The sequence below is a fragment of the Bos indicus x Bos taurus genome, chromosome 11 (assembly GCF_003369695.1).
Source record: "Bos indicus x Bos taurus breed Angus x Brahman F1 hybrid chromosome 11, Bos_hybrid_MaternalHap_v2.0, whole genome shotgun sequence".
Taxonomy (NCBI): domain Eukaryota; kingdom Metazoa; phylum Chordata; class Mammalia; order Artiodactyla; family Bovidae; genus Bos; species Bos indicus x Bos taurus.
The window spans coordinates 96,600,347-96,625,974 of record NC_040086.1 but is presented as its reverse complement, the minus strand read 5'-3'; the positions used below and the strand labels follow the sequence as shown (position 1 = coordinate 96,625,974).

General features: G+C 57.7%; 1 protein-coding gene across 2 annotated transcripts in view; it reads right to left on the bottom strand.

Moving 5' to 3' along the window:
- Window positions 1-1,715: 1,715 nt before the first annotated feature.
- Window positions 1,716-25,628, bottom strand: part of LMX1B (LIM homeobox transcription factor 1 beta) — an 86,869-nt gene continuing 62,956 nt past the window's right edge. The window contains exons 3-8 of one of the 2 annotated variants that reach the window (XM_027556290.1): window positions 10,597-10,829; window positions 8,290-8,471; window positions 8,046-8,123; window positions 7,847-7,913; window positions 5,479-5,643; window positions 1,716-5,193 (exon numbers count right to left, since the gene is read on the bottom strand). In XM_027556290.1, coding sequence (XP_027412091.1) covers window positions 5,036-5,193; window positions 5,479-5,643; window positions 7,847-7,913; window positions 8,046-8,123; window positions 8,290-8,471; window positions 10,597-10,829 — 883 coding nt within the window. In that variant the 3' untranslated portion in view covers window positions 1,716-5,035. The remainder of the gene's footprint in view (window positions 5,194-5,478; window positions 5,644-7,846; window positions 7,914-8,045; window positions 8,124-8,289; window positions 8,472-10,596; window positions 10,830-25,628) is intronic. The other variant, XM_027556291.1, reaches the window with a different exon arrangement.

The window sequence follows — 25,628 nt, the reverse complement described above, 5'->3', positions numbered from 1 at the left end:
CATGTCCTCCTTCTGAGCCTTGGGTTTCCCTTCTGAAAGTGGAACCTTGGGGGAGGAAATGAACAAGCCCAGAAGCCCCTGGGGCTGCGAGTCACCCAAGGCTGCAGGAGAAGGTGGGGTGCGGCCTTCCCCAGGGGGTGCTGTGCCCGTGGGCAGAGAAAGAGGGGCTCCAGATGCTCTCAGGTGCTCCTGGCTGTGGGAACGGGGAAAGGGCTGAGAAGGAGCAGCCAGACAAGGTGGGCAGGAGGACTTCAGGTCTGCGGGCTTGGGGCCTCCTGGATACACAGCCAGGCAGAGATGTACAATGATACACCCAGGAGTGGATGCGCAAACGTCTTCACCTACGCACAGACACAAGTCTGAGACTCTGGACTCCATAGGCAGATCTAGACAGCCAGCCGCACACCAGACACTGATCACCTGCAGACACCCAGCTTCCTGCACAACCTACCCAGGCAAACCAACCCACGGAGCCATCATCAACACGTGCTTGCACGTGTACACACACTGGTATTCCCCAAGGTACTCTAGGGAACCTCAAGACCTCAAGGAATATACTTTGAGAACCAAATTCCTTGAGTCTTTGCCATCTCCACACACCACCCGACCCCACCCTAACCACCATCTCCCCTGGATCCCAGGGCCACCATCTCCCCTGGATCCAGCCTCGAGCCATTGTGATTCCTCAGGATTTGGCCTCAGCTTCATTCTCACTGTCGCAGTCCCCTGAGTGATCTCACCCACCTTGTGTCTCAGTGACCAGCTACTGGTTGTTCAACACCTGGGTGCTCAGGTCTGGCCCCTTTGAGGCTCAGCCCTGCCCCTGACAGCTCATGGATGCCCCAGAGACCGTCAGCTCCCTGTGCCCCAGATCAGAGTGCTCCAGGGACCCCCATCCCGGCTATCCAGTAACTCGATGTTGCCTTCACTCCCCTCTCTCACAGAATCTCCAGGATTTCCTTCCTTCTTTCTCCTGTTACCACCCTAGTCAGAGCCGTCATCATCTGTCGCCTAGGTGACCCATTGACTCCCATCTTTGTCCAGTCCACCTGACCTACTTGGATCCATTCTCCACGCAGCAGCAAGACCATGGACGGTCTGGCTTTGCCTCTGGCCTCATGCTTCTCCCCCAGCCCCAAACTTAGCTATTCTTGCAGTTTAGGAGAGTCACAAGATTCTGCCTGCACCTGAGGTGTTTGCATAAGCTTCAAGAACTTGCAGACACTCCTCCTCCTCCTCACCCAGTCCCCCTGCACCAGCTAACTTCCCATCTCAGCTTAATATGCAGATTCTTCCAGGAAGCCTTCCATGATGCTCCGTCCTTCCAGATGAGGTTGGGTACCCCTGTAACAAGGCTGAGCTCACATCACATTGTCTACCTCCGTGAGGCAGAGACCAATCTCAGTTCTCAGCCTAGTGGCTGGCACTTAAGGGCCCCCTGTGGTGGTTGGTTGAGTGTGTTGGGGAAAGGGATGATTGAAACGGGAGGGAGGCATTTGTTTCAAGGATGGTGATGGGTCGGGGTTGGGACAGGATGAGGATGGGGAGGTGACGATTATAGGATGGAACAAGGGAATGTGTTGGGCAAGACCAGGGACCCCAGGCTCTCCCTTCCTGACCTGCTGACCCTGGCGCCCACTGAGAAATCTGCTGGCATCTCAGGCAGGACTGGCTCAGGCCCCGCACAGCCCCTCCCCCCAAGGAGAGGCACCACAGGCGTGTACAGGTTGGTTTATTTACAAATATACTGATGTCTCGTCTTTTTCTGTTGTTTCCATTTTCTGCTTTCGTGGGAAGAGGCAGAAGGTGAGAGTGGAGGGCAGGGTGGGGGTGGTGATGTGGTAAACGCTAATAAATAATTTAACAATGACAAGTTATTAAATAAAATGTGTCTGGGGATGGCGGGTGGACAGTGAGAGTCTGTACAAGGAGAACAGGAATGGCCGGCGGCCGGGGCCCCACACCTGGCTGGGCTGGGCTCCCGTGGGACCCCGGTGGGGCAGCCATGGCAGAGAGGCCTACAGGCAGTGGCGCCGTCCAAGGGCCAAAGGTTCGAGGGTCCCTTCTGCTTCCCCAGCCCCCAGGCGGCGTGTCTGTGAATGTGGGTCTGTGAGCCTTCGTGTGTGTCTAGCTGTGTGTGTGTGTGTGTGGCTGTGTGCGCGTCTGTGAGCGTGGCCCTCCCCCTTGCCCGCAGGGCAGAGTGAGCCCCAGAGCTGCAGGTTCTCAAAGACGGGAGGTGAGAGTCTCACCCCAGGTGGTGCCCAGAGTTCAGGCTTGGGCCGGGCAGAGGTCAGCCAATTCTCCTTCCCCCGAACCTCACTGCCAGGGCCTGCTCATCTGGACATGGTGGACTCCCCACATCACCGCCTCCAGGAAGCCTCCCGAGATGCCCAGCCCACTGGCACTGGCCACTTCTCTATAGGCTCTGCTGGGCCCGTGGTCTGACCTTTAGAACCAGTGTCCCTCTGTGTGGCCTCCCTGGAGGGCTCCACAGCGGAGGTGGTAACACTCCCTGTGTTACCAGGGGCAGCTCCCTTCCTCCCTCTGAGCCTCAGCTTTCCGAAAGGGAAGCAGAACTCCACTTTCCTCTGACACTTCCCCCCCCAACCCCTCACTTTCTCCCTCTTCCTCCAGAGAATAGTCTGTCACGTCCCCCTCCCCTGGCTTCCCACCCAGGCACCATGTGATGGTGGTCCCACATCACAGCAGGGGTGGGGGTGGTCCTGGCCACTCACCTCCCCCGCCCCAGGTCAAGGCTCTGCTTTCCTACATGAAGTGGACAGAACCCAGTCATCTCAACTCACCCCAACCCCAGCAAGCCTGACTGGTCCCGTGTGCTTCTGCTGGGCAGCCTTCTCTGAGCCTCAGGTTCCTCATCTGAGAAATGGATCCCCAACAATGTCTGGAAAGGCTTGGGACAGAATGTGTATGTCTCTCCTCCCAGGAGAGAGGTCCTCAAACGGGGCCCTACATCTTGCTTATCTGTGTCCCGACACCCAGCCCAGGGTTGGGCAGCGTGGTTATCAGAGCCTGGGGGAAGCCGCAGTAGCACGAAGGAGTTAACCTAAACCAGCTGACGGGGTGTCTCTGGCACAGGGAGCTGAGGACCCTCTGGCTTCGACAACCTGCAGGTCATCGGCATGTGTGCCCTGTACCAGCTCCTGGCAGGGGGCAGTGTCATGGCAGAGGCAGAGCGCAGGTTGGACTTGGGGTTTATGAGGCCCAGGGCGGGGGCAAGTCTACTAAGAGGAGTCATGTCCCCCAACCCGGAGGCCATTCACCAGGCACAGAGGATGAGGAGCTGGCGTGGTGCCCCTTTTCTGTGCTCCGGCTCTCTTCCTGACTAGCTGAGAGGCCTGTCCCTGCCCCTCTCCTGGCCCAGTTTTCCAGCCGCGCAGTAACGGGCAGACTAGTTGATCCATTCCTGAGGTTTCTTTCAACATAGAGTCTGGGAGAGAAGGGCCAGGTCTACTGGGCAGGGAGCATCTGCCCCAGACCTGCTCCAAGTGCCCCCAGCGTGACTTGCCTATATGGGCCCAAGAGGAGAGAGGGGACCAACCCTCCAAAGGACAGAGTGGCTGCTTTAAGGGACCAGTGGAGACCCAGGACCAAGAGATGGCACAGAACCTGGGCTGGCTGAGGCTGCAGGAGGACGCGGGACGACTGAGACTGTGGAAGTTTGTGGAAGAAGAAAAGCCCGGAAGGGCCAGGCTGGCTGATGACAGTGGGCAGACTGGGTTATATCTGTTCTACACGTTTAGACGGAAAGCTGGAGCCAGCCTGGGGGGGTGGGGGCGGGGGCGGGGGAGGTCCAATTTTAAAAGGAAGAGCTGGAAAAGGAAGGGCTTTTAAAAGGAAGCTGGAAAAGCCTGGCTTTAAGAAGCGAGGACAAAGGCTGAAAAGGGACAGAGGTGAGATCAGCAGAAAAGGCAGCTGAACTTGGGGCCCCATGAAGTAGTGAGCTCCTCGTCACTGGAGGTGTGCAAGGAGAGGCAGCAGCAGTTTGGGTGAGAGCCCAGCATCAGATGGAGCGCCAAGGGGTGCTTCCGAAACACCTTCCCACCTGGAGGCTCCACCATGTGGCCTGATTCTGCCTGGTTCTGGGGCCTCTGACTGCCTAGGCAGCCCCATCCGGGCGGAGGCGAAGCTACATCTGCATCCATGTGCTCTGAGCTCACCTCCTCTGCCCTTCCTCTCGCCCCTCCTATTGCTGTCAGAGGGGGCTCCCCTGTCCCCGTCTGGCCTCCTTCCCCTTCCTGACGGGGCAGGGCTGACCCGCAGGGGCCTCTCCGTCTCTCTCAGCATGTCTAGGTACCCGTGTGCACATCCGCATGGGTGTGCCTTGAAGCGTGTATGTGTGCATGTATGTCTCCATCCCTTTGAGTCGGCCTGGGCTCAACCTTCCCGCCCCTGGCGCCCCCGTGACGCCCCCTTCCCCAGGGGAGAGCTGTGGTGGGCTTGGCGCACCTGCCAGGCTCATCCCCACTCCCGCCCCAGGCTCCAGGTAGAAGGGGTGATCCTAGGCTGGTGGGCCTGCCCCAGAGGTGGGAGGAGGTGGGCACAGTGCAGGGCACAGGGTACACAGGCTTCTCACGCCATCGTCTGGGACATGCACGGCAGCGGAGGGGCTGCCTTGATCTAGGCCTGCACCATGGAGGTGGCCTGGACACAGAGGGGACGTTTAAAAAAATAGAGAGAATTTAAGCTTCCCATAAAAGAGATTGGGAGGGGGAGGGAGGCGATGGAGGCCAAGGTGGGGCTGGGAGGTGAGTGGCTGTCGAGAGTTCTGGGTCCCTGGGGGTGACACGGTCTCTGGGGGCAGGACACAGTCCCTGCCCAGGCTCCGCCCATCTGCCTGTCTGGCTGTGCCCAGTGGGCACATTAGCCAGGCCCGGTTGGCCGAGGGGAGGGCACCGTATGGCTGTCTGCAGAGTCTGTGCGGGCGGTGGGGCTGGGGGTGGTGAGGCAGCGTCTGTGGCCAGCAATCCTCCCCTCCAGGACCCTTGCCCAAGCGTCCGTGCCGCCCGGCTGGCTCTCAGGAGGCAAAGTAGGAACTCTGCATGGAGTAGAGCCTGTCGATGGGGTTCCCCACGCGGGCCTGCAGGGAGCCCACGTCCGAGGAGCCGAGGAAGCAGTCGCTGAGGCTGGTTAAGGAGGTATCGCTGTCGATGTCGTGGAAGATGGAGTCGTTGCCTGGAGGTGGGGGAGGGGCGGCAGGCAGAGGGGGTGGGCGTCAGCACCGGGGGTTCCAGGCAGGGGGCTTCTGGGGGCCCCACTGGCCCTACAGGCCGTGTGGCTGGAGGTGAGGGAGGGAAAGGATGACTGCCAGCTGGCGGGGGTTTGGGGGGCTGCGGGTGGGGGTTTCCAGGGTACCCCCTTCCTGACAGGAGGAGGCAGGTGGGCTGATTTGGAAGGGCCTGCCAGGTCAGGCTGGGGGGGCAGGGGCGGTGCTGGGCCATGAGGGGTGGGGCAGCTTACCATAGGGGTTCATGTGGTCACCTGGCATTTGGGGTGGCGTGAGGCCCTGCTGGAAGGGGTCGCTGCTGCCGTAGGGACTCTGCTCCATGGCCACGATCTGCTGCTGTGGCGGGGCCAGCGGCGTGTAGGAGGCCATCATGCCCTCCATGCGACTGGACAGGACCTCTGGGGAGAGACCGCGCCCTCACTAACCGCCCGGGGCTGTCCTGGCCTAGAGGGGACCTCAAGATGTATCCCAGGAGTCCCCCATGGCTTCCCATCCCACACGACCCCCACCCTGCTACCCAGTCCAGGCTGCCCGCTGCCGTCCCTTTGACCTCCTCCTTCCCAGCCCCTCCCCCTGCTGAGGTTGCCCATGAGCTTCCAGGGTCGCTGAGCCTCCATATCTGACCTGACTTCACCAACCTGCCCCAGACACACACACTCCAGCGCCTCTAGAAGAACTAGTTTATCCAAAGTCAGAGGCTTCCAGCAACAGCCAGTAATGACTCATGACACGGGGGTGCACTGAGTGCCCTGCACCCGCAGCGCCAAGGTGGAGCCTGCACCTGGGCCAGCAAGGCTCAGGGAAGGAGGGCTTCCTGGAGGAAGGGGCCTTCCACCTCCATGTAACTTCAAGAACCAGCAGAGAGTTCAACCAGCCTAGCCAGGGGCAGGATGCCAGGCTGAAGGGTAACAAAGGCAGAGAAGGGAGAAACTGCCCGGTGGGAGCAGGGAGCCCAGTCCACAGGGCTGGACATGAGGGCAAGAAAAGGTCATGCCTGGGGAGAGAGATGGTTCCCTGGGGACCCGAGCTGAGTGGGGGGCAGGGTGTCCCCTGAGGCTGTAGGAAGCCAGTGGAGGGTCTTGGCTGTGGAGGGACTGTGGAGAAAGGCTGAGAGGGTGGAGGACAGAGGCAGGGCCCATCAAGAGGAGACAGGTGGGGCGAGGGGCTTGGGTCCCCATTAAGGTAAATGCAGGAAAGTCTGAGAGGGGCATGAGGGACCTGGGAGAAGAAATCACCGACTGACTGGGTGACTTAGCAGATGCAGTGCTCGTGGAACAGGACAGGTCAGAGGTGACGCCCAGGTTTCTGGTGTGGGTACTGGGTGGGTGGAGGGGGGCGTTGGGGAGCAGCAGGGGTGTTGTATGCGTGTGGCCTGGGGACAATGGCATGAAGTACAGTGTGGGCTATGATGAGCTCAAGGGGACCTGGAAAGTTCTTGGGGAGACTGCGTCCAGGGGGCAGCTGGGAACCCCGGAGAGCAAGACAGAGCGTAGGGGCGGGCTGAGATGCCCGTGGCCATGGCAGCAGCCCCCGAAGGCTGGGCTGTCTCAGGAGAGGGGAAAGGGGACAGGACAGGAAGAGCTGGGCTCTGAGGCCACGCACAGCCCGAAGCCCCGGGTCCAGCCTGGGACACTGGTCTGGCCTCAGAGTCCTGAGCTGCCCATCAGTGCCTTGGCATCTGCCTCAGGGCACTCGTCTCCCATGGGAGCGGACAGCGGCAGCCCCCACCCCAGTCCAGCAGTCTCGGGAAACACTTGGGCCCCCCTCCAAGGCCTAGAAGGCTCCAATGGGGTCCTGCTGGGGTTCGGGAGGCCAGCCCCAGTCCAAGATGTGGAAACAGCATTTGGGCAAAGCTTAGTCCACCCTGGACTCTCAATACCCTGAAGACTTTCTCTGGAAATTTCTCTGGAGACTTCTGCTGAATTCTACATGGGCAAGAGGGTGTGTGGTCGTGTTAAAAGCACAGGTTTAGGAGCCCAACAGGAACTTCCCTGGTGGTCCAGTGGTAAAGAAACTGCCTGCCAATGCAGAAGACAGTAAGAGACTCAGGTTCGATCCCTGGGTTGGGAAGATCCCCTGGAGGAGGGCATGGCAACCCACTCCAGTATTCTTGTCTGGAGAATCCCATGGATAGAGGAGTCTGGAGGGCTACAGTCCATGCAGTTGCTGAGTCAGACACGACTGAGCAACTGAGCACGTACGCAGGAGCCCTACACTCAGGGCCAAAGCCTAGCTTTGCCCCTTACTAGCTGAGTGATCCCGCGAGTCCCTTAGTCTTCTGAGCCTCAGTCTCCTCATCTGTGAGATGGGCGATAACAATGCCCCTCCTCTTAGGGATCTGTGAGTTAAGTGAGACGGAAGCTGTTGAATGGTGAGGACCGTGCCTGGCACAGAGAGAGGGTGAATGTGGAAATTCTGTCCCCGCTCCGGGCTGCCTCCCCTGCCATTTCTCCTCCTCCTGTGTCCCGTGGTCCCCACTGCCTGTCCGTGGATCTCAGCAGGTTCCCAGGCACTGGCTCCCTGAGATCTGACCCCCGGGGCGGGAGAAATTTCCTGGGAGTCTCGTGACAGACTGAGCCCCGCGCTGGGCCCTTGGCTCACCTTGGCCCAGCCGCTGGGAGTTCTGCTGCTCCTGTTGCTGCTGATGCCGCCGTGCCAACTTCTTCATCTGCAGGAGATACGGTGCATGCCAGCCCCACCTCGGCCCCCAGGCACTCCCGCCCCACCCTCATCAGGCCCCGGTCTTCCGCCTGCCCACCCTCTCCCTTGCCCAGCAGGGTGGCTCGTGGCCGGTCCTCACCTTTGCTCTTTGGTTCTGAAACCAGACCTGGACCACACGCACGCTGAGGCCCGTCTCCGCCGCCAGCGTCTCTCGGACCTGCCCAGAGAGGGAGAAGGGTCAGGCCCGGGGGTGGGCAGGCGCCGAAGGTGGCAGGTCCGGGGGTTGGGCGGGGAGGTGCAGGGATGCCCAGGTCCCCGCAGGAGTCTGGAAAGGCAGCGGGTGTGGGGGTGTCAGCCCCCGCCCCACCCCGGCCGCCCCTCACCTTCCGGCAGGGCTTGGAGGAGACCTCGAAGGAGGCCTTGAAGGCTCTGCGCTGCTGCGTCGTGAGGATGGTCCGGGGCCGCTTAGGCCTCCGAGGGTCCTTCCCGTCGTCCCCACTGCCCTTGCTCTGGCTGCCCTGTCCCTTGGCCGGCTTCATGTCCCCATCCTCATCCTCGCTCTTCACTGTGGGGAACACGATGCAGCGGATCAGCCCGTATCCTCAGGAACCCGCTGCTGCTGGGGTCCCGTCACCTCCTGCCATCACCCAGCACGACTCCCCAGGGCCCTCAGGGTAGAGACTGCCCCCTTCCCTGGGCCACAGGCCCCGCCTCGTCTCACCTCTCACCTCCTGTCCACCCACTGCCCCACCCAGCCCGGTGTGTTCCCTTCCTCAGCAAACGGTCCTCGCGCCCTTATCTCAGCCCCCTGGGGAGACCTGAACCAAAGCCACCAGACCTGCCCTGCTGACCAGACAGGCAGAGGAGGGCACCCTGGTGAGCAGGCACGGACACACGCTGCCCACTCAGATGCACTCACGTTCAGAAGGGCAGAGAGACAGGCCCACATGGGGACAGGTTCGGGCACTGCAGAAATGTGCAGGTGCACACGTATGGCACACACATGTGTGGCTGGCACACGGAAGGGAGCACAGCTATGCTGACGCTCACAGGCAGCCGATCTGCCATCAGGCCCACGGCCCTCCTGATGAGAGGAGCTGGCAGCTGTGCTCAGTCTGGCCCTGGGCTTCCCCTGACCCAACCTGCCTGGGCCCCACCTTGGCCTGTGGCCTCCGGGCCCTGGGGGACCCCAGCCCAGAATGCTGGCTTTCAGGAAAACCAGTTCCCATGGCACTAGCCCAGCATCAGCCGGGCATCAGGGCCCAGAGAGGAGGCTCTAAGGAGCTTCCAGGGACTAAGGATTGACAAGCAAAACATACACTCACACACACGTACACACAGGTGCATGCTCTGAAGCAGGGACATACAGGCATGCACACGTCTGGACACACACACACACACACACCCTTGAATGCAGAAGCATGCGTCTTCACCCAGCGACCCCATACCCACTTGCATGCCCGAGTTATGGGTCTCAGAGATGCGGGCCCCAAACAGACAGCAGAGCCTCCCCCACCCCCATGCCTCCTGCTGCCCCCAGCCCATCTTCCTCCGAGCATGAGTCCCTGCAGAGGAGGGCCTCCCTCTGAGACCCCCTTCCTAGGCCTGGCAGGAATGTGCCAATGGCACCTGGCTGGTCCCCGCTCTCCCTCAGGAGCCCAGGCAGCCTGGCCACCACGGTGCCCTGCCCAGGGGTGGGCAGAGGGACAGATGCATGGGCAGCTCATGCCCCCCTTCAAGGGCTCTGGCAGGGACACGGCTCCTTTGTGTGGGCAGGTCCTCTGACCATGGGCTCCGGGTTCCCCACAAGGGCCTGGCAGACCAGGGCACCTCCTCCCCACGCCCCCTGCTCCAGGCTGTCTTTGCCGCCCCCAGGAATGACCAGGTGCCAGCCTGCTTCCTGACTTTCTCCTCCTTAAGAACTTGTCCCTGGTTGGCCCTGCCCCTCCTGCCAGGAGCGCTCCAAACTGGCAGTCTTTGGGAGGCTGGAGCAGGGTGGAGAGGAGCCTTCACCCCAGGAAATGGAGGCTTTCCCTCCACTACCGAGGACTCCAGTCCGCCCACTGCTGAAGACTTGGGGGGGCGTGATGGAGACAGGATGCGTCGTATCAGATGCCTGTAGACTCGATGCTGGGAGAGACCCCTGTGAGGTGGGGCTGCGGTGGGGTCACAGCAAGGGAAAGGGGGACTGCTGGGCCAGAGAGCACAGGGCATGCATTCATGTGTGTGCAAAGTATAGTACCTGTGAGCACATGGATAAACGTGTAGCCAGACTTACTGCACGAGTGTGCTAGGGCATGTGTACACATGTGTGTTTACATGGGTGTGGGCTTTGGCGTGCTTGGGCATGTGAGCACATGTCTAGTGGACATGTGTCCATGTTTTTACATTCCTGGGCGTAGGTATCCACACACACATCTTATGTGCTTGTGTGTGTGCACGTACAACCACATGCACCTATCCCTGTGCGTGATCGTGTCCAGGTGCGTTTGTGGGCCTGTGGGGCCATGCACACGTGTCTGTGTGCACCCCGCATGTGAACACCTCCGTGCATGTGTGCACTGGCTGTGGGTGTGGGTGCAGTGTCTGTGTGGGGTACGGGTCCCAGGGTCAGAAGCGGGTTTCTCCTGCAGGGCGACCCTCTGCGGCATGGGTGCCAAGCCCCCCACCCGGCTCCAGCCGCAGCTCACCGGAGTCGGATTCGTCGGGGCTCACGGAGCTGAGCAGATCCTTCTCCTTCTCGTAGTCACCCTTGCACAGCAGCTGGCCCTCCTTGAGCACAAACTCGTCGCCCTTGCGTAGCTGCCGTTCACACACGCAGCAGCAGAAACAGCCCAGGTGGTACACGCACTCCAGCGCCCGCATCACGAACTCGGTGGGGGCGATCTTCTCCATGCAGCCACTGCACTTGGCCGCAAAGAGCCTGTGGGTGCACAGAAGCGGGGCATATTGGCTGGGCTCAGGGGTCCCTCCCAGAGGCACTGCCCACAGAGCACCTCTTCCTCCTGCCACCCGGAGCCACCCGGCCCAAGTGGGAGAGGCCCTCCCTGGGCACAGAGCCAGACAGTGGGAGCCCTACCCCTTGGCTGGCAGGGCCCCTGACGACCCCAAGATGGGCACTGGGCATGCTGCCCAGAGATGTCAGCTCAAGAGCCTGCCTGCTCAGAGGCACAGCGACCACTAGAGGGCAGAGTGCAGGGCCAGTCTCCACCTTCCCTGAGAGCCAGGTGGGCCCTGCCCTGAGCGGAAGGACTGGCACCCCATAGGTCCCATCCCCCGGCCCTCCAGCATCTGTGCTCCTCCTCCCTGGCCCTGCCTCTCCCCCACATCCAAGTGATCCCCATCCTTGCCCAACCCATCACCCAGCCTGGCTCCCTCCCCTCCTGCCGGAGGGGCTGCCCCAGCGTCCTCGCTGGTTTACTGCCTCTCCAACCCTTGACTCACCCTCCAGGATGAGAAACAGAGGGGTCTGTCCAAAGCACACACGTGATCACGCTGCCTCCCTGCCCCAGACTCATCCACGGCTCCCTCGTGCCCTCAGGAGAACCTCCAAGTTTCTGAGTTTGGCCTTCAGGCCCTTCACAGTCCTGCCTCCCCTCTTACCCCTCTACTCCCGGAGGCTGCTGCCTGAAGCCCTCCAGGGCACCATCACCATGGCCCTCTGGCATGCTCTTCCTCTGGCCCTTGCCTCGGCCACACCTGTTTATTTCTCATTTTAGCCTAGGACTCTCCCCCGTGAACACATAGTCACAGAACACGTGTGCAGTATCAGCCGCTCTTCCAAGCACTCTGTGTACAGAAGTGCATTTCATCCTTGCAACAACCCTACGAGGCAGGAAATATTAATCCCATTTTAGAGATAAGAAAACTGAGGTGCTGGGAGGCAGGCATGTGCTCAGGGTCACGTGGGGAGTAAATGTCCGGGGTCTGATACTGTCCGTCCGTGACAAAGAGGATCCATCTTTCATCTCGGGAGACAATGCTTGGGGTGGGGTGGGTGGGTCTTCGCGACTCTGGTGAGTGAGCACAAGGGTCTGAGCAGGACCCTGCCCTGGCCTGCACCTACTGACCGCTCCTCTCGGCTCCCCATCCCTGTCACGTGCCCTGCTCTGTGGGAACTCAGCCTCAACAACACTTTGATGGAAAAATTTATGAAGAATCAAATTATTGCTGCTGGGAGGGAATTAAAACCATTTTTCATTCCCTGCGTCCTCGGGCCACGTCTGCGGGCGCCACCTTGGGAGCACTGCGCGCATCCCATCCCTCTTTATGGCCCGCCATCACAGGCACAGATTACAGCTGCAATTCTCTACTAATCTGTTCTGGAACAGAAACGGCCATAAACGCAAGGCTCTCGGCCTGCCTCCCTTCCCGGGGCTGCCATCCACACCACCCACGGTGAGCGGGTGGGACGCAGTGGGCAAGGCCAATCCCAGCTCTGCCTGCTGCCCTGGCACTGGCCAGGGCACTCAAACTGGGGAGACCCCAGCAACCCCTGCCAGCCACCTCTAGTCTATCCAGCAGGCTCCTACTCATCCTGCAATGCCCAACTCCAACACCACCTCCTCTGGGAAGCCTTCTTTGATGCCCCAGTCTGGGGGAGGTGGCCTCCTCTATGCTCACCTCAGGCCTTAGTTCCCTCTACTGTGAAACAGGGATGTCAACAGGACTTTCCTCAAAGGCTGCTGTTGTCAGGACTCAAGGGGACTGAGCATTTAACTCAATGAATGAGTCCCGCATCAGAGTGATGGCACGTGACCCTGTCAGCTCCTAGTTCCACGGAGGTCCACCTGATCCACCAGGAGGCCTCAGTGTCTGCAAAGTCTGAAAGTAAAGGCTTGGCTCAGGCAGGCAGGACCCTACTGGCCCACACAGCACAGGGCTTCACCAGGGGAGTGTGAGCCGAAGTCAGCTCCAATTTGGCCCTCTGGCTGGAGACCTTTGTTCAGAGTGCAACCCACCCAACTGCCCATGGCGCCCTAAGCAGAGGCCCCTAGGAACCGGGCTGACCCTCCAGTTCTGCCAAGGGGCTAGGGAAGAAGCCAGGTTCGCAGAACCTGCTGCTCTGACATGGGGGACACTTCTGCCTTGCCCCTCTCACTGCCTGTCTGTCCTCCTCCCCACGCTCTACCTCCTGACCTAGAGGCCCCATGAAGGGCTGCAGCCTGGTCCCTGTGGCCCATGGGCAGATAAGTGCTGGGGCATCTCTGGGTCCACCTGGCAGGGCTGGGGCCCCGGGCCAGGTTGGCACGCCTTTGGTGGTTCCCAGAGAAGAAGCCCTCTGAGTCTAGGGGAGGGGGTGGCGGCGGTGGTGGGGGGTGACCTGCATTTGCAGGCGCTGCCACCATGCAGGCTTCGTTCAGAACAGCCGCGCTAATGCCTTGGCAGCAGGGGGTCGATTGCTACTTTCTCCAAACTCATCAACACAATCTATTATTAATACTTCTCCAAAGGCTCGGTGCCGCCATTACGGAGGCAGCGCCAGCCACTCGGGGCATCATCTGTTATCTAGATTGCAAAAACTCGGGAAATAAAACAAACCGTGCACACTTTATAAATGGAATGGGCCATCCGTTTGGTCTCCAAGCATCTTTCCACCCAATAAAACATCGGGGGGGATGCATGAAATACTTGCTCCCAATTATGGGGCTGCCTTTGTCTACCACGCCAGGGTGAGAGCTACAAACAGCGTGTGTGGAAGGGGCTCAGGCGCCAGTGGGAGCCCCTCCTTTCTGTGAGCCCCTACTCCCTCCCTGAATCCCTCCCACCACACAGGACCGGTGGAACCAGCCATTGAGAAGCAGCCCCAAGCAGAGGCGGGTGGCAATGGAATCAGATGGACTCAGGTTCAATGCCTGTTTCTGCCGCTTGCTGGCTTGTAAGTAATTTCTTCCCTCTAAGCTCACTTATCTGTATAATGGGCTCAACAACGCTGCTGGGTTCTCAGTGTGAAAATGCACTGAGTTGTCAGGTTAAAGCTGTGAGCACAAAGGGAGTGAAGCGGGGGCTGGGGAAGCCTCTCTGTGAACACTGCCTGGAAGCTGCAAATATTGACTGGAGATGCAGAATGGCTAGGGCTGAAAAGCTTGGTGCCTCCCCGCCTCCCTTCCCCTCCCGCCCCAAAGCCTGGCATGAGGGCCCGGGAAAGCAACAAGGGCCCTGGGTTTGGAGCCCTGGACTCGCTCTCCGTCCCTCCCAGCTCTGGGACCTTGGGCGAGTCTGAACCTCACTCACTTCCCTCCTCTGTAAGAGCACTGGGCTGGGGGCTCCAGATGGGTGTGCTTCTGCTTCTCACACTGGGGCTGGGAAGCCTGGATGCAGCAGGTCCTGGGGTCAGGGATGGAGGGCGCTGTGGGGTGGCTCCGAAGCTCTGGCCAAGGCAGAGTTACCTGTGGCTTCCCCTCTAACGGTTGTGCCCTCTTGGTGCCAATCTGCCTGCCCAGGCCCCTTCCCCAATCCAGAAGCTCCAAAGCTAGACAAAGACTCGTGAAAAACTTGTGGCCACATCACTTGCTACCAACCCACACAACCCTGTTCCCCGTTTTCCACATAAAGCACCTATCCTTTCCACACGCTGTCCCCACAACCGAGAAGGCCATTCCCCCCACTCCCAACCTTTGCCTGGCAAACACCTGCTAATTTGGAAGGATTTAGCTTGGGCATCCCTTCCTCCCAAAGCCCCCTCCTCCTTTCCAGTCGCAGACACACTTCATGTATTTCCAGGTACACCTTCCCAGGGCCACCTGTGTCTTAAGCACTGAGCCCAAGTCCCCACACACACTAAAGGTGAGCAGTGAATGTTTGCTGAATGACTGCTGAACCAGCCAATAGAGTGCCGTTTAGCCTGTGAGGCAGGGCAAGCTGGTCTGTGGGAGCTCCACCCACCTGCCCTGTAGAGACAAGGTTCCCTGGGAGGGGACCTGTGTGGGGAGGTGCGGGTGCTGAACCGGGCAGCTTGGTGTTCCCTCCTGTCTCCATAACTTTTCCCTGTGTGACTTTAGTCAAGACACTTTAACCTCTTTGAGCCTCAGTTTCTTCATCTGTAAAATGGGAATGATGGTACCCACCCATGGGGTTGCTGGGAGGGCTAAACCCATGTAAAGTTCTCAGCCCTCTGCTGGCATTAAAAGGCATTTCACAACTGCTGGTGTCTGCCTTTCTCCTGTTCTGTGCGAGTCCAACATGCTCTCCTGGATTATCCTTGCTGGGATCTCCCAGGAGTTCCTGGGCACAGGCTTCCTGACACAGATGCTAACCATGCTCCCTCTCATCTCCATCCTGGGCTCTGGATCCATCCTTCCAGCTTCTGTCTGGAGGCTGGAGAGAGCGCTCCTGGCTCATTCTCTGGCTGTCTCATTAGTATCATTGATCTCAATTAACATCTAGCTGCATCACCCCGTTAAGTCTTCACAGAACCCTAAAAGGAAGACACTGTTTCCATCTCTGTTTCACAGATGAGCACAGGAAGGTGCAGAGGGCAGGTTCAAAGTCACATGGCAGCATTGCCATATACTCCCTCTTTGCTCTGTGTATCCAAATGTTTCCGTTCATCAATTACCCTGGCCCTTTGCCATGCCCACGTCTGTCTGCCCTCAAGGCTCGGAACACTCCAAGTTTTTATCACTTGACATAAGCCCAGCACCTAGTAGGTGTGGCTGGGTGTGTGCACGTGTGTATGCTAAATCGCTTCAGTTGTGTCTGACCCTGTGCTACCATATAGACTGTAGCCCTCCAGGCTTCTCTGTCGGTGAGATTGTCCAGGCAAGGTGGCTGGGTGGGTTTTCCTTGAACCAAACTGAATATCTCCCCCTGCAGCAAATACACCCCCTTCCCCCAGGATCATCTGTAATTGCAGAGTAAGAAATTCCTCTTTTCAGGATATCCTTCCCTTAAAGTGTCCCAGGCTAGGACAACACATCTCCATCTCCTCTGAGCTTTCATGGGTTTATTTGTTTAATTCTCAATGTATTAAAGTCATAAAGCTAATAAACAAAACTCAAAAAACCATTTTTTTCGGGAGCATGTGAACACAGGTTACAAATCTGATTTGTTAATTTCTCTTAAACCATTGAGATGGCTCAGACGGTAAAGAATCTGCCTGCAAAGCAGGAGACTGGGGTTTGATCCCTGGGTCAGGAAGATCCCCTGGAGAAGGGAACGACAACCCACTTCAATATTCTTGCCTAGAGAATCTCATGGACAGAGGAGCCTGACAGGCTGTGGTCCCTAGAGTCACAAAGAATCAGACACAACTGAGCGACGAACACTTTCAAACCACTGATACCTGCAGAGATGCATGCAACACAGGTGATTCTTTTACCTCTCATAAAACTGGTTTCCTAATGTCCCAGGGCCCCTCCAGCCTCTCCTCATGGGTCTTCATCCCCAGCTCTTGGAGGCCACACAGCATGTACTAGGCTAGGAATCCTGGTTCTGTCATTTCCTCACACTGGAATCCCACACAAGTCCCTTCTCCTCTCTGAGCCTCAGTGACCCCATTTGTCCAGTGGGGTCACAGCTGGGCAGAGAAAGGCTTGATGAGTGCAGATCACAATCACTGTCATCGTCTATCCAAGCCTTTCCAGCACAGTTCACTCTCCTCTGCCTCCTCACCGTGCGGCCATTCCCGGACTCGTGTCACTGCACTTTACAGTTTTAGCTCTTCACTGGGTTCTCAGTCCAAGAGCTCCCAACAGTTTTAGGAGAAGTGCAAAGATCTAACCATGGCATTCAAGGCCCCACTCTACCCTGCCACACCTGGCCTTCGGCGCTCTGCTCTAGCTGCCACGCTTCTCATTGTTCCCTGAACCCAAGTCCCTTCTGGCCTCCTTAGCACCTAAAATTCCATCTGACTCTACGACCTGTTTTCTCAAACCCTTCCCTTTTTTTCTTGTTGAACTTATCTTCAGCCTTCAAGACACAATTCAAAGCATCACCTCCTCTCTGAAGCCTTCCCTGATGCCTCCAGATCCAGATATCTGTGTGTCTGAACTCCCCACTGTCTTAGAAAGAAGGAATTAATTCAATCCCCTACCCTTTGCTCTGGCATTGAGTTGGTGGTTAGTGACTATTTATCGAATGAATGAATAACCCTGGGAGAAATGAAATGGGCAGTCATTTCAAGGGAATAACAGAAGGACAAGAGAATATTGGACACTCTGCTTTTGGGGGAGTCTGAGAACACTACCAGCTAACAAGAGAAGTTGAACTTGCCCTCGTGTGCCCCCTTCACAACCACACACCGTGGAGTTCAGTGTCCCAATTTTTTATTAACAAAGTTCTCCACGTGCCTCCCGTTAGGCTGGGAGTCTTGCAGTAACACCTCCTACGCTGCATGGCACCTTCACGCATGGTACACAGGGAGAGCCCTATTGGTATAAAATGACTTCTCTGACCTTCAAGTGACTGGGCCAGGCCTGGACACCTGACTCAAGCTGGGCCAACTGGACCCTCTGTCCTGTGTCTCATCCTTCTCCTGCTTATTCAAGGGTCCTTTTAACCCCTCACCCCCAGTCCTCAGCCTTGTCCTCAGAGGTGTGGATTCCCATGACTCCAACACCAGTTATGTGGCCTTGAGTCATTTACGTTCCATCTTTGAGCCTCAGTTTCCTCTTCTGTAAAATGGGGGTGTTAATCCCTCCATTACCTGGTGATGTGAGAGGGCTAAGCCTAGGGGGTGTCTCAGGAGGTGTGTGCCCCCTCTCTCTCCCCAGTTTATGTCTCATGTGGTGTCCAAGGTAGCTCTGGAACCTCTTCTGCCCTTCAACTTCAGTCTGAAGCCCCCATCACATGGTTGGGTCTGAGTTCTCCCTGAGGTATGTGCTTCTATGAGATCCTCACCCAGGGTCACACTGGGGATCAGGCAGCTTTTGAACCTGGTTTCCCTTAGAGCAGGGGTCCCCAGCCTCCGGGATCTAGTGCCTGATGATCTCAGGTGGAGCTGATGTAGTAATACTACAAATAAAGCACACAATACATGTAGAGCACTTTAGTCATCCTGAGACCTTCCCCCGCCAACCCCTGCCTCAATCTGCGGAAGAACTGTCTTCCATGAAACCGGTTTCTGCTGCCAAAAAGGTCAGAGACCACTGCCTTAGGGCCTCTCCAGGCCCAAGTCCTACAGTCCCTGGAAGCAGTCCCTCCCCAGGGACCACAAGGCTTGGCGCTTGGAACTGAAGCCCCTCTGTCCCCACCTTCACGGATTCACCCAGCACACACCCAAGCAGGCTGACTGTGCCAGGCTTGTGCAAGACGCTTGGGGAACAGAGTCAGACCAAATCTCCACCGGTGGGAGCTGGCAGAATGCGACATGTGCTTTGATGAGGTACACTCAGCAGGCTGGGAGCGGGGCATAGAAAGGCACGCTAGCCAATCCGGAGGAGAGCTGGGGACTTCCGGGAAAAGGTGAAACGACAGTTAAAAGAACCCGGTCCTACAGGCAGAAGGAACCGTCTGAAGAGTCTCAGTCCCAGTTCTGCCTGACCTTGGGGCTCGTCACCTCTCCTGTCTCAACCTGTTTTCCAGTTTGAAAACTGGGATCACAGCCCCTGCCTCACAGGTCATCATGACCCCGTGTTGACTCCTCTGTGCCACACCTCTACAGGCTGGTGGAGGACCCCAGGTTGGACCCGCCACAGAGCACCAGGGCAGGCCCCGGGTGCTGAGTGCTCAGTAGGTGACTCCTGTCAGAATGGCTCCTGGGACTGTGGTGTCCGTCAGGGGTGAGCTGGTGTTCATAGGGGCAGAGGGGACAAGACCCTGGACACTCTCGGGGGCCGGGCTGCAGCTGCTGGCGGCTGCCTGGCCCTCGGAGGAGCTGATGGGGTGAGAGCAGGCAGAAGGAGTTGCCTGACCGCCTCCCTCCCCGACTTGTTGACATCTCCCCCACGTGCCTGCTGCGTCCTTATCATTCCGGGCGTAGCTGTTTTTTATTTTGAGACAAAAAGGGGCCTGTTGATGGGGATCCAACTCAAACCAGCTGCAAACATCTGCTTTGATGCGGCGGCGGCGGCGGCGGGCCAGGCGGGCGGCGGCGGGAGCCGCAGGCGGGGGCCCCGGTGCGCGCGTCAATCACGCGGCTGGAATGCTTGGCGGGGCCGGGAGCTGGGACCGGCGGCGGCGGCGGCGGCGGCGCGCGGGCCTCTCCGCAGCCTCGCCGCGCCGGGGCCGGGCCTGCCGCGAGGGCTGCCCCGGCGCTTCCTGCGGGCGCACAGACCCAGCTGTGCGGGGCCGCCGGCTCCACGGCCCTTTGATCCCGGCCCGGGGCGCTGTTGGGAGCCCGCAGCCCGGGGCTGGGGGTCAGGGGCCAGGGGCAGGGAGGGATGGGTCCAGCTGGGAGCCTGGGGTACCATCCGAGGGCCAGCCAGGCCGGGCCGGCACACATTCGGTGGCTCCACACACATTTGTTTGGCACCTACTACGTGCCAGGCACTGTCTGGAGGCTGGGGTAGTGCAGTGAGTCAAAGTGATGTTCTCTCCCAACCATCCACCTCCCCCACCCCGCCCCCAGCTTCCAATTTAAAGAGTGAGCGGACAGACAGGAGATACATCTCTAGCACAGTATAACAAATAGTGACAATGATGAATCACGATGAAGCAAAGAAAAGCGAAAGCAGTGGCCAGCGGGGTTAGCAAGAACAGTCTCAGGCCTTCCTGACATATCTGGGGGAATTCCCAGCAGAGGGAACAGCAAGTGCAAAGGTCCTGAGGCCTGAGTGTTATACCTGTACCTGAGGTGTTGGAGAGAAGGCAAGGAGATGATGTGGCTGGACAGGTGATCAACAGGGCAAGAGTTAGGAGGTGCAGAAGCACTGGTGGGGTTGGGGGGGGCGGGGAGGGCAAGTCACCTGGTGTTTTGGAGAGAGGGTCTTGAGCAGAGAGGGGTTGTGATCTGATTTGCATTTTAACCAGGTTCCTCAGACAGCTGTGTGGGGGCCCAGAGATGCTTTGGGAGTTCATCGCAATAATCCAGGCAAAAGATGGTGCTGGCTGAGACCAGGGAAGTTTCTGAGAAATTGCCCTCGCTGGGATGCATTTTGAAGGGAGACAGGGACACGAGAGGATGTGAGAGAAAGGATAGAGGTGTCGGTGAGTCCAAGATCAGGGGGCCTGAGCAACCAGAAGGATGGAGTTGCCACTAAATGAAATGGAGACTGAGGCAGGGTAGGGGAGGGCAGCATCAGGAGTGCGGTTCTGGACCTGTTACCCCCGAGCTGCCTTCTGATCGTCATGTGGACGTGTCCAGAGGGCAGCAGCCCATATGAATCTAGACTTCAGACAGAGATCCGGGCTGGAGGTGCCATGTGGGAGCTCCCAGTATAGACACACACATACACTCTCAGCACCTGATGACTAGTTTCTCACTTCTGGGGCTCTGACCCCTGGGGGACTAGGGGCAAGCCCCAGGAATTGTTTTCCATTTGGGGACACTGGGGCTTCTCTGGGGACCAGACCTGTCGATGGTACAGGGCAGGTGGAAGGTGAAGCATCGTGTCCTTCTGACCATGCCCCTCCACCCGCCACGTGCTTGCCCTCCAGCCAGCGCCTAGTGCGCCAGAGGTCTGCGCGCTCCAGGCCAGGCCTTTGGCTTGATGCTCTTTCCTCCCTTGTCTGCCCTTCACTGGCAAGTCCCATTCATCTGATGGCTCATTTATTTACCCATCCACCTAACATTCACTGAGTACCTACTATGAACCAAGCCAAATGGCTTACCCTCCACCTGCTCATCAACCCCTCTGAGCTGATCCCATATTGCCTTCCCCCATTCTCACTGAGTCACCAGCTCCTGGCTGTCAAATCCAGCAGCCATTATTGTTCTTATTTCTTGCTAAGATTTATTAAGTGTTTTCCTACATCCTAGGCCCTGGGCCTTATTTGCACGCAGACTCCTCCCCCATAAGACCCCTTAGACACAGGTTCTGCCACTCTTTTCACAAGAGAGGAAAGTGGTGCTTGGAGAGGGTACCACCACCTCTCAGAACCGGCAGAACTGGGTTCAAAGCTGGGACAATGGGCTCCCTGCTTGATGCCTGGACCTCCCTGTGCTCAAGGCCCTCTCTTGCCTCAGCCTCATCCTCCCTGCCCGCCACTGCACTTGCTCCATCAGCTCAGAGCTGTGGGCCTGTGACCTAGGCTGGGCCTGGGGGAGCCGAAGGTCCAGAGGGCCAACAACACAGGTGCAAGATGAGAAAGCCCACCCCATGGGATGGAGAGGCCTTTGGATTTCTCTCCAGGGTCCCGCGTGGCCAGAACAGGCCGGGCTCAAGGCTGCGTGCCTGGGAAGGGCTGAGTGATCCAGGACAGGGCCTGAGGAGGTGTAAGGTCAGCGGGGTGGGGGACAGGACCGGGGGGGGGGCTGTCTTCCTGGAGAAGGGCGTTACAAAGAGTGCAAAAGACTGAATGGGGCAAGTGCAGGCTGGGATGGCAACAGGACTGTGTCTAATTCCAGAGTCTGGGCTCTGTGTAGGCAGTGGCAGAGGAGCAGAGAGGCCATTCTGAGATGGAGCGGTTGAATATAAGCAAAGGCAAGAAGAACATGGAGACCGTTTTCAAGGTTAGGGAGACAGTGGGTCAGAAAGGTTGCAGCGTAGGTGAAAAAGGAGAAGGCTCAAACCAGAGGCCTTAAATGCTGGGCTAAAGAAGAGAGAGGTCAGGTTTCTTTTGTTTCCATCTACTCGTCCTTGTATCTAGCCATCCACCCACCCACTCACATAGCCTCTCAGCCAGTTATCCATCTATCCACCCATCCCCGACCCAACCACCCTCTCAACCATCCATCCATCCATCCATCCGTCTGTCCACCCACACACATCCGTGCACCCATGCGTACATGCACCCATCCATCCACCTGCTGGGCTATCTGCCCATTTCCCATCCATCCAACTATACACACACATCCATCCATCCAACACATACTCAGGCACTCACTCTGTGCCAAATCCTATGTCACGATTCCTCCTCTTGAAAGCAGAAACTGCCTTTTAAGGCTTTACTGTAAAGCTTGTTGATTCTGTAGTTAAAGTCTCTCAATTGTGTCTGACTCTTTGCAACCCCATGGACTATATAGTCCATGGAATTCTCCAGGCCAGAATACTGGAGTGGGTAGCCGTTCCCTTCTCCAGGGGATCTTCCCAACCCAGGGATTGAACCCAGGTCTCCCACATTGCAGGCGGATTCTTTACCAGCTGAGCCACAAGGGAAGCCAGTTGATTCTGTAAGCATTTACCAAATACCCACCACGACCAAGCACCATGCTAGGGGATGAGAAATCCATGGGGATTTCACTTCCTCTCAGTGAGCTCCTGGTGTAATGGGGGACAGGGTATTCCAGGGGAAAAGAGGTCTCAGAAGGAGAAATCCCGGATACCAGTGGAGAGCCTCACAGCTGGCCGCGCTGACAGTCTGGCCCCATCGTTCGGACCCCAAGGATTTGGACTCTCTATACACAGACCACAGCATTTTAATTAGGGTTATAACAACATTGATAAACTTCCTTTGAGCAAGTGTTTTCCGGAACAAACTCCATTAAGGCAATTTAATTTTTTGAACAATTTTCTTTCTAGTGCAGTTAAATAATTTACAACTTTTTCCATTTCCATTTTTATTTTACTAAAATTATTTTCATTGAGATAAATTATTTCCCATGAAAAAATTTCAATAATGGTTTGCTCCATTGTCAGCTTTGTGCTTGTATAATACCCTACTGAGTATCAGGGTTAGACTCTTCAGTTAATTTGTAGCCAGTGACATATTTTTAGCACGGGTTGTTTCACTGCCGTCAGTTGTATTTTGTACTGCTTAATTTACCAAGTTAAATTTCCCCCCAGGCTCAGGTAGGATGGTTTTTAATGTTAGCAACAAAATTTACAAAGTTTATGACCACAGATTTTACCAGGCGGCCAATGAAAACCCGCTCAGGGTCAAAACCATGGGTCAAGACAGCCTTGTGGTGTCCTACGAGGGGGTGCGAATGTCCAGCTTCAGCTGAGATCCCACGGTTCTCCTTCTCTCTCAAAGACTATGACCCCTCCCCTGACACCTCCCTCTCCCACTTAAACTCCCAGGCTCTGATGGCACTTTCTATACTCTGGACATAAGTCTGAGTTTATCAAAACAGCCCTTAATCAAGCTGGTACCCAGTAGCCCAATCCTCAGCACAGGCCTCCAGGGGCAAGAAGAGCCATCTCCTCCCCTTTTCCCTACCCTATACTCCTCTTGATGCAGCCAGAGAGAACACTGTTGTTAGTTCAGTCACGGAGAGCCTCACTGCCCAGTCTCCTGAGGTCTGGGCCGAGTCCCCTCCTACTCCTCTCTGTCTCACACACACACCTGTGCGCTCCTGCTGTCGTTTCCGAACCACACCCTGGCATCTGTTCCCACTGTCGCTTTCAGGAACCAGGGCACCCTGTGCTCAGAGCTGCTTGGTAGGGGCCTCCCAGTGCCTCCCGACCCCCCTCGGGGCGGGAGTCCCTTTCTTAGGTTGACCCAGCTGGTTGTGTAGAGCGAGGGCTCCATGCCAGGTGAGCCTGGCTAGTAACCACCCCTGCCCTCCTGGGAGCTAAGGCCTCAGCGTTTGGGAGCCAGAGACCTGCTCTCAGCCAACGGCCCGGCTGGACTCTGCAGGGCCTGGACACGGCCACAGGGCGTGGGCAGAACCGGTCCGGGGCTGAAGGGTTTGAGCGACCTGAGAAGTGGGTGGAAGGAGCGACCGGGAAGGGGGCATCGGAAGGAGGTCGGAGGGGATTTTTTACTGGGGGAGGCGGCCCTCGGGGGTGTGGGTGGCGTTCATCCCCTCCACTCAGCCCGGGCCTCTCGCTAGGGAGGAAGAAGAGGCTCCGGGAGGCCGCCTCCGCTCCCGGGGCTCCGCGCTCGCTCGGGCGCCGCGGGCTGGTCAGGGCCCCGGTCCCCGCCGCGCGCCGCGCACCGCGCTCCGGCTCCGCCGCCCGGCCGCCCGTTTAGCGGGTAACTGATCGCCCCGCGCCCCGCCCCGGCCGCGCGCCGCCCGCCCCAGCCGCTTAATCACCGCCTGCCCGGCCGCATTAGCATAGTAATGGCCTTTAAATTGAGCCTCTTTGTTTTTTAATTAAGCTCCCAGCAGGTACAGAGAAGAGCGATTATTGAGGAAGCTGCCAGCGCTAATCGCCCGCAGTCATTTGACAATTAAAAAGCACCGGGCTTTAACCCTTTCCCCGCGCCCTCAGCCGTTCCCTCGGCAATTATCGAGCGCCGACTGTGTGCACGCCTTCCCCTTGGGGGTCCGCAGGCCCCGCCCCTAGAACTGCAGACGGACCCCCGCCCGCGTCTGGATGTAGCTAAGGGCTAGTAAACTGAGGCGCAGAGAGGGCAGGTTATCTGGGCCAACACACACAGCTCAGCCTGGGAACTGGCAAATCGGGTGCGGGAGAGAGAAATTCGGCTGCCTGGGCTTTGCGCCCAGCAATGAATGCCCTCTGCTTGGTGCACAGGCACCTTGTCAGTCGGGCGGAAATCCTCCTGCTTTAAGGCCCAGTTGGGGCACCTACCAACTCCATGGCAACAGCCCTCGCTTTGGCAATTTATTTTTCTGTTGGAGTATACTTGCTTTACAATGTTGTGTTAGTTTCTGCTATACAAGGAAGGAAATCAGCTATGTGTTAGTTGCTCAGTCGCATCCGACTCTTCGCGACTCCAGGGACTGCCAGGGCTCCTCTGTCCATGGGATTCTCCAGGCAAGAATACTGGAGTGGGTGGCCATTCCCTTCTCCAGGGAATCTTCCTGATCCAGGGATCGAATCTGGGTCTCCCGCATTGCAGGCAGATTCTTTACTGTCTGAGCTATCAGGGAAGCCCAAATCAGCTAACCCTATACTTATACCCTCTCCCTCCTAGATCTCCCTCTCACCCACCCACCCACCTACCTCTCTGGAATTCCGAGAACACCCTCTCCCCCTGCTATTTCACCCATTCCCCAAATACCGATGTGGTGCCTACTGGTGTAAGATGCAGTGGTGGGTGCTGTGGTCAGCTGTGGACAAGCCAGAAGTGGGTTCTGCCCCACACGGACCTACAAGCCAAGAAGCGAGGCAAGTGAATAGGAAGACTGCACGATGGTCCAAGAGCCAGCCCAGGCTGGGGGCGCATCAGAGAAGGCCACTCTCTGGAAGACAGAGGTGTGAGCCAGGGAGGAAGGAGACTCGGCCAGGTGAGGACGGGAAGTGATGAACAATCCTGGCGGCAGAGGAAACTGCATGCAAAGGCCCAGAGACAGACCAGCATCAACCAGAAATAAAAGTCTCGGAGATGCAGACGGGGCAGGAGGCTTCAGAGTAGCAGGAGCCAGTGAACAGGGTCTTGGAGCCCATCGACTTTTAAAATTGGGGCTATTTTTTAAATAGTTGGATGTATTTTTGAATAGGTAGTGCAGTGCCTGTTTCACGTTCAAATGTAAAAAGAGTGTTCACTGCAGTCTCCGCCACTCTGTCCCTAGTCCCTAGCAGTGCAGGTCCCCTCCCCAGAGACCAGCCCAGTCTTCTAGTCAAGCCCCCTTCCCAAGACATCCCACACAAGGAATACACGTGCCCCTGTAGGCCCATCATTCCCCTCCTTCCATTTTTTTTAAAGGAGGACTTGTTGGGAGTTTGGTTCAAATTTATATTTTTTACACAAACACTACACACTGTACTCCTGATATCCGTGCCCCCCCCCACCCCCCCCCCCCCGCCATCTGCTGGAGAGAACGTCCAAG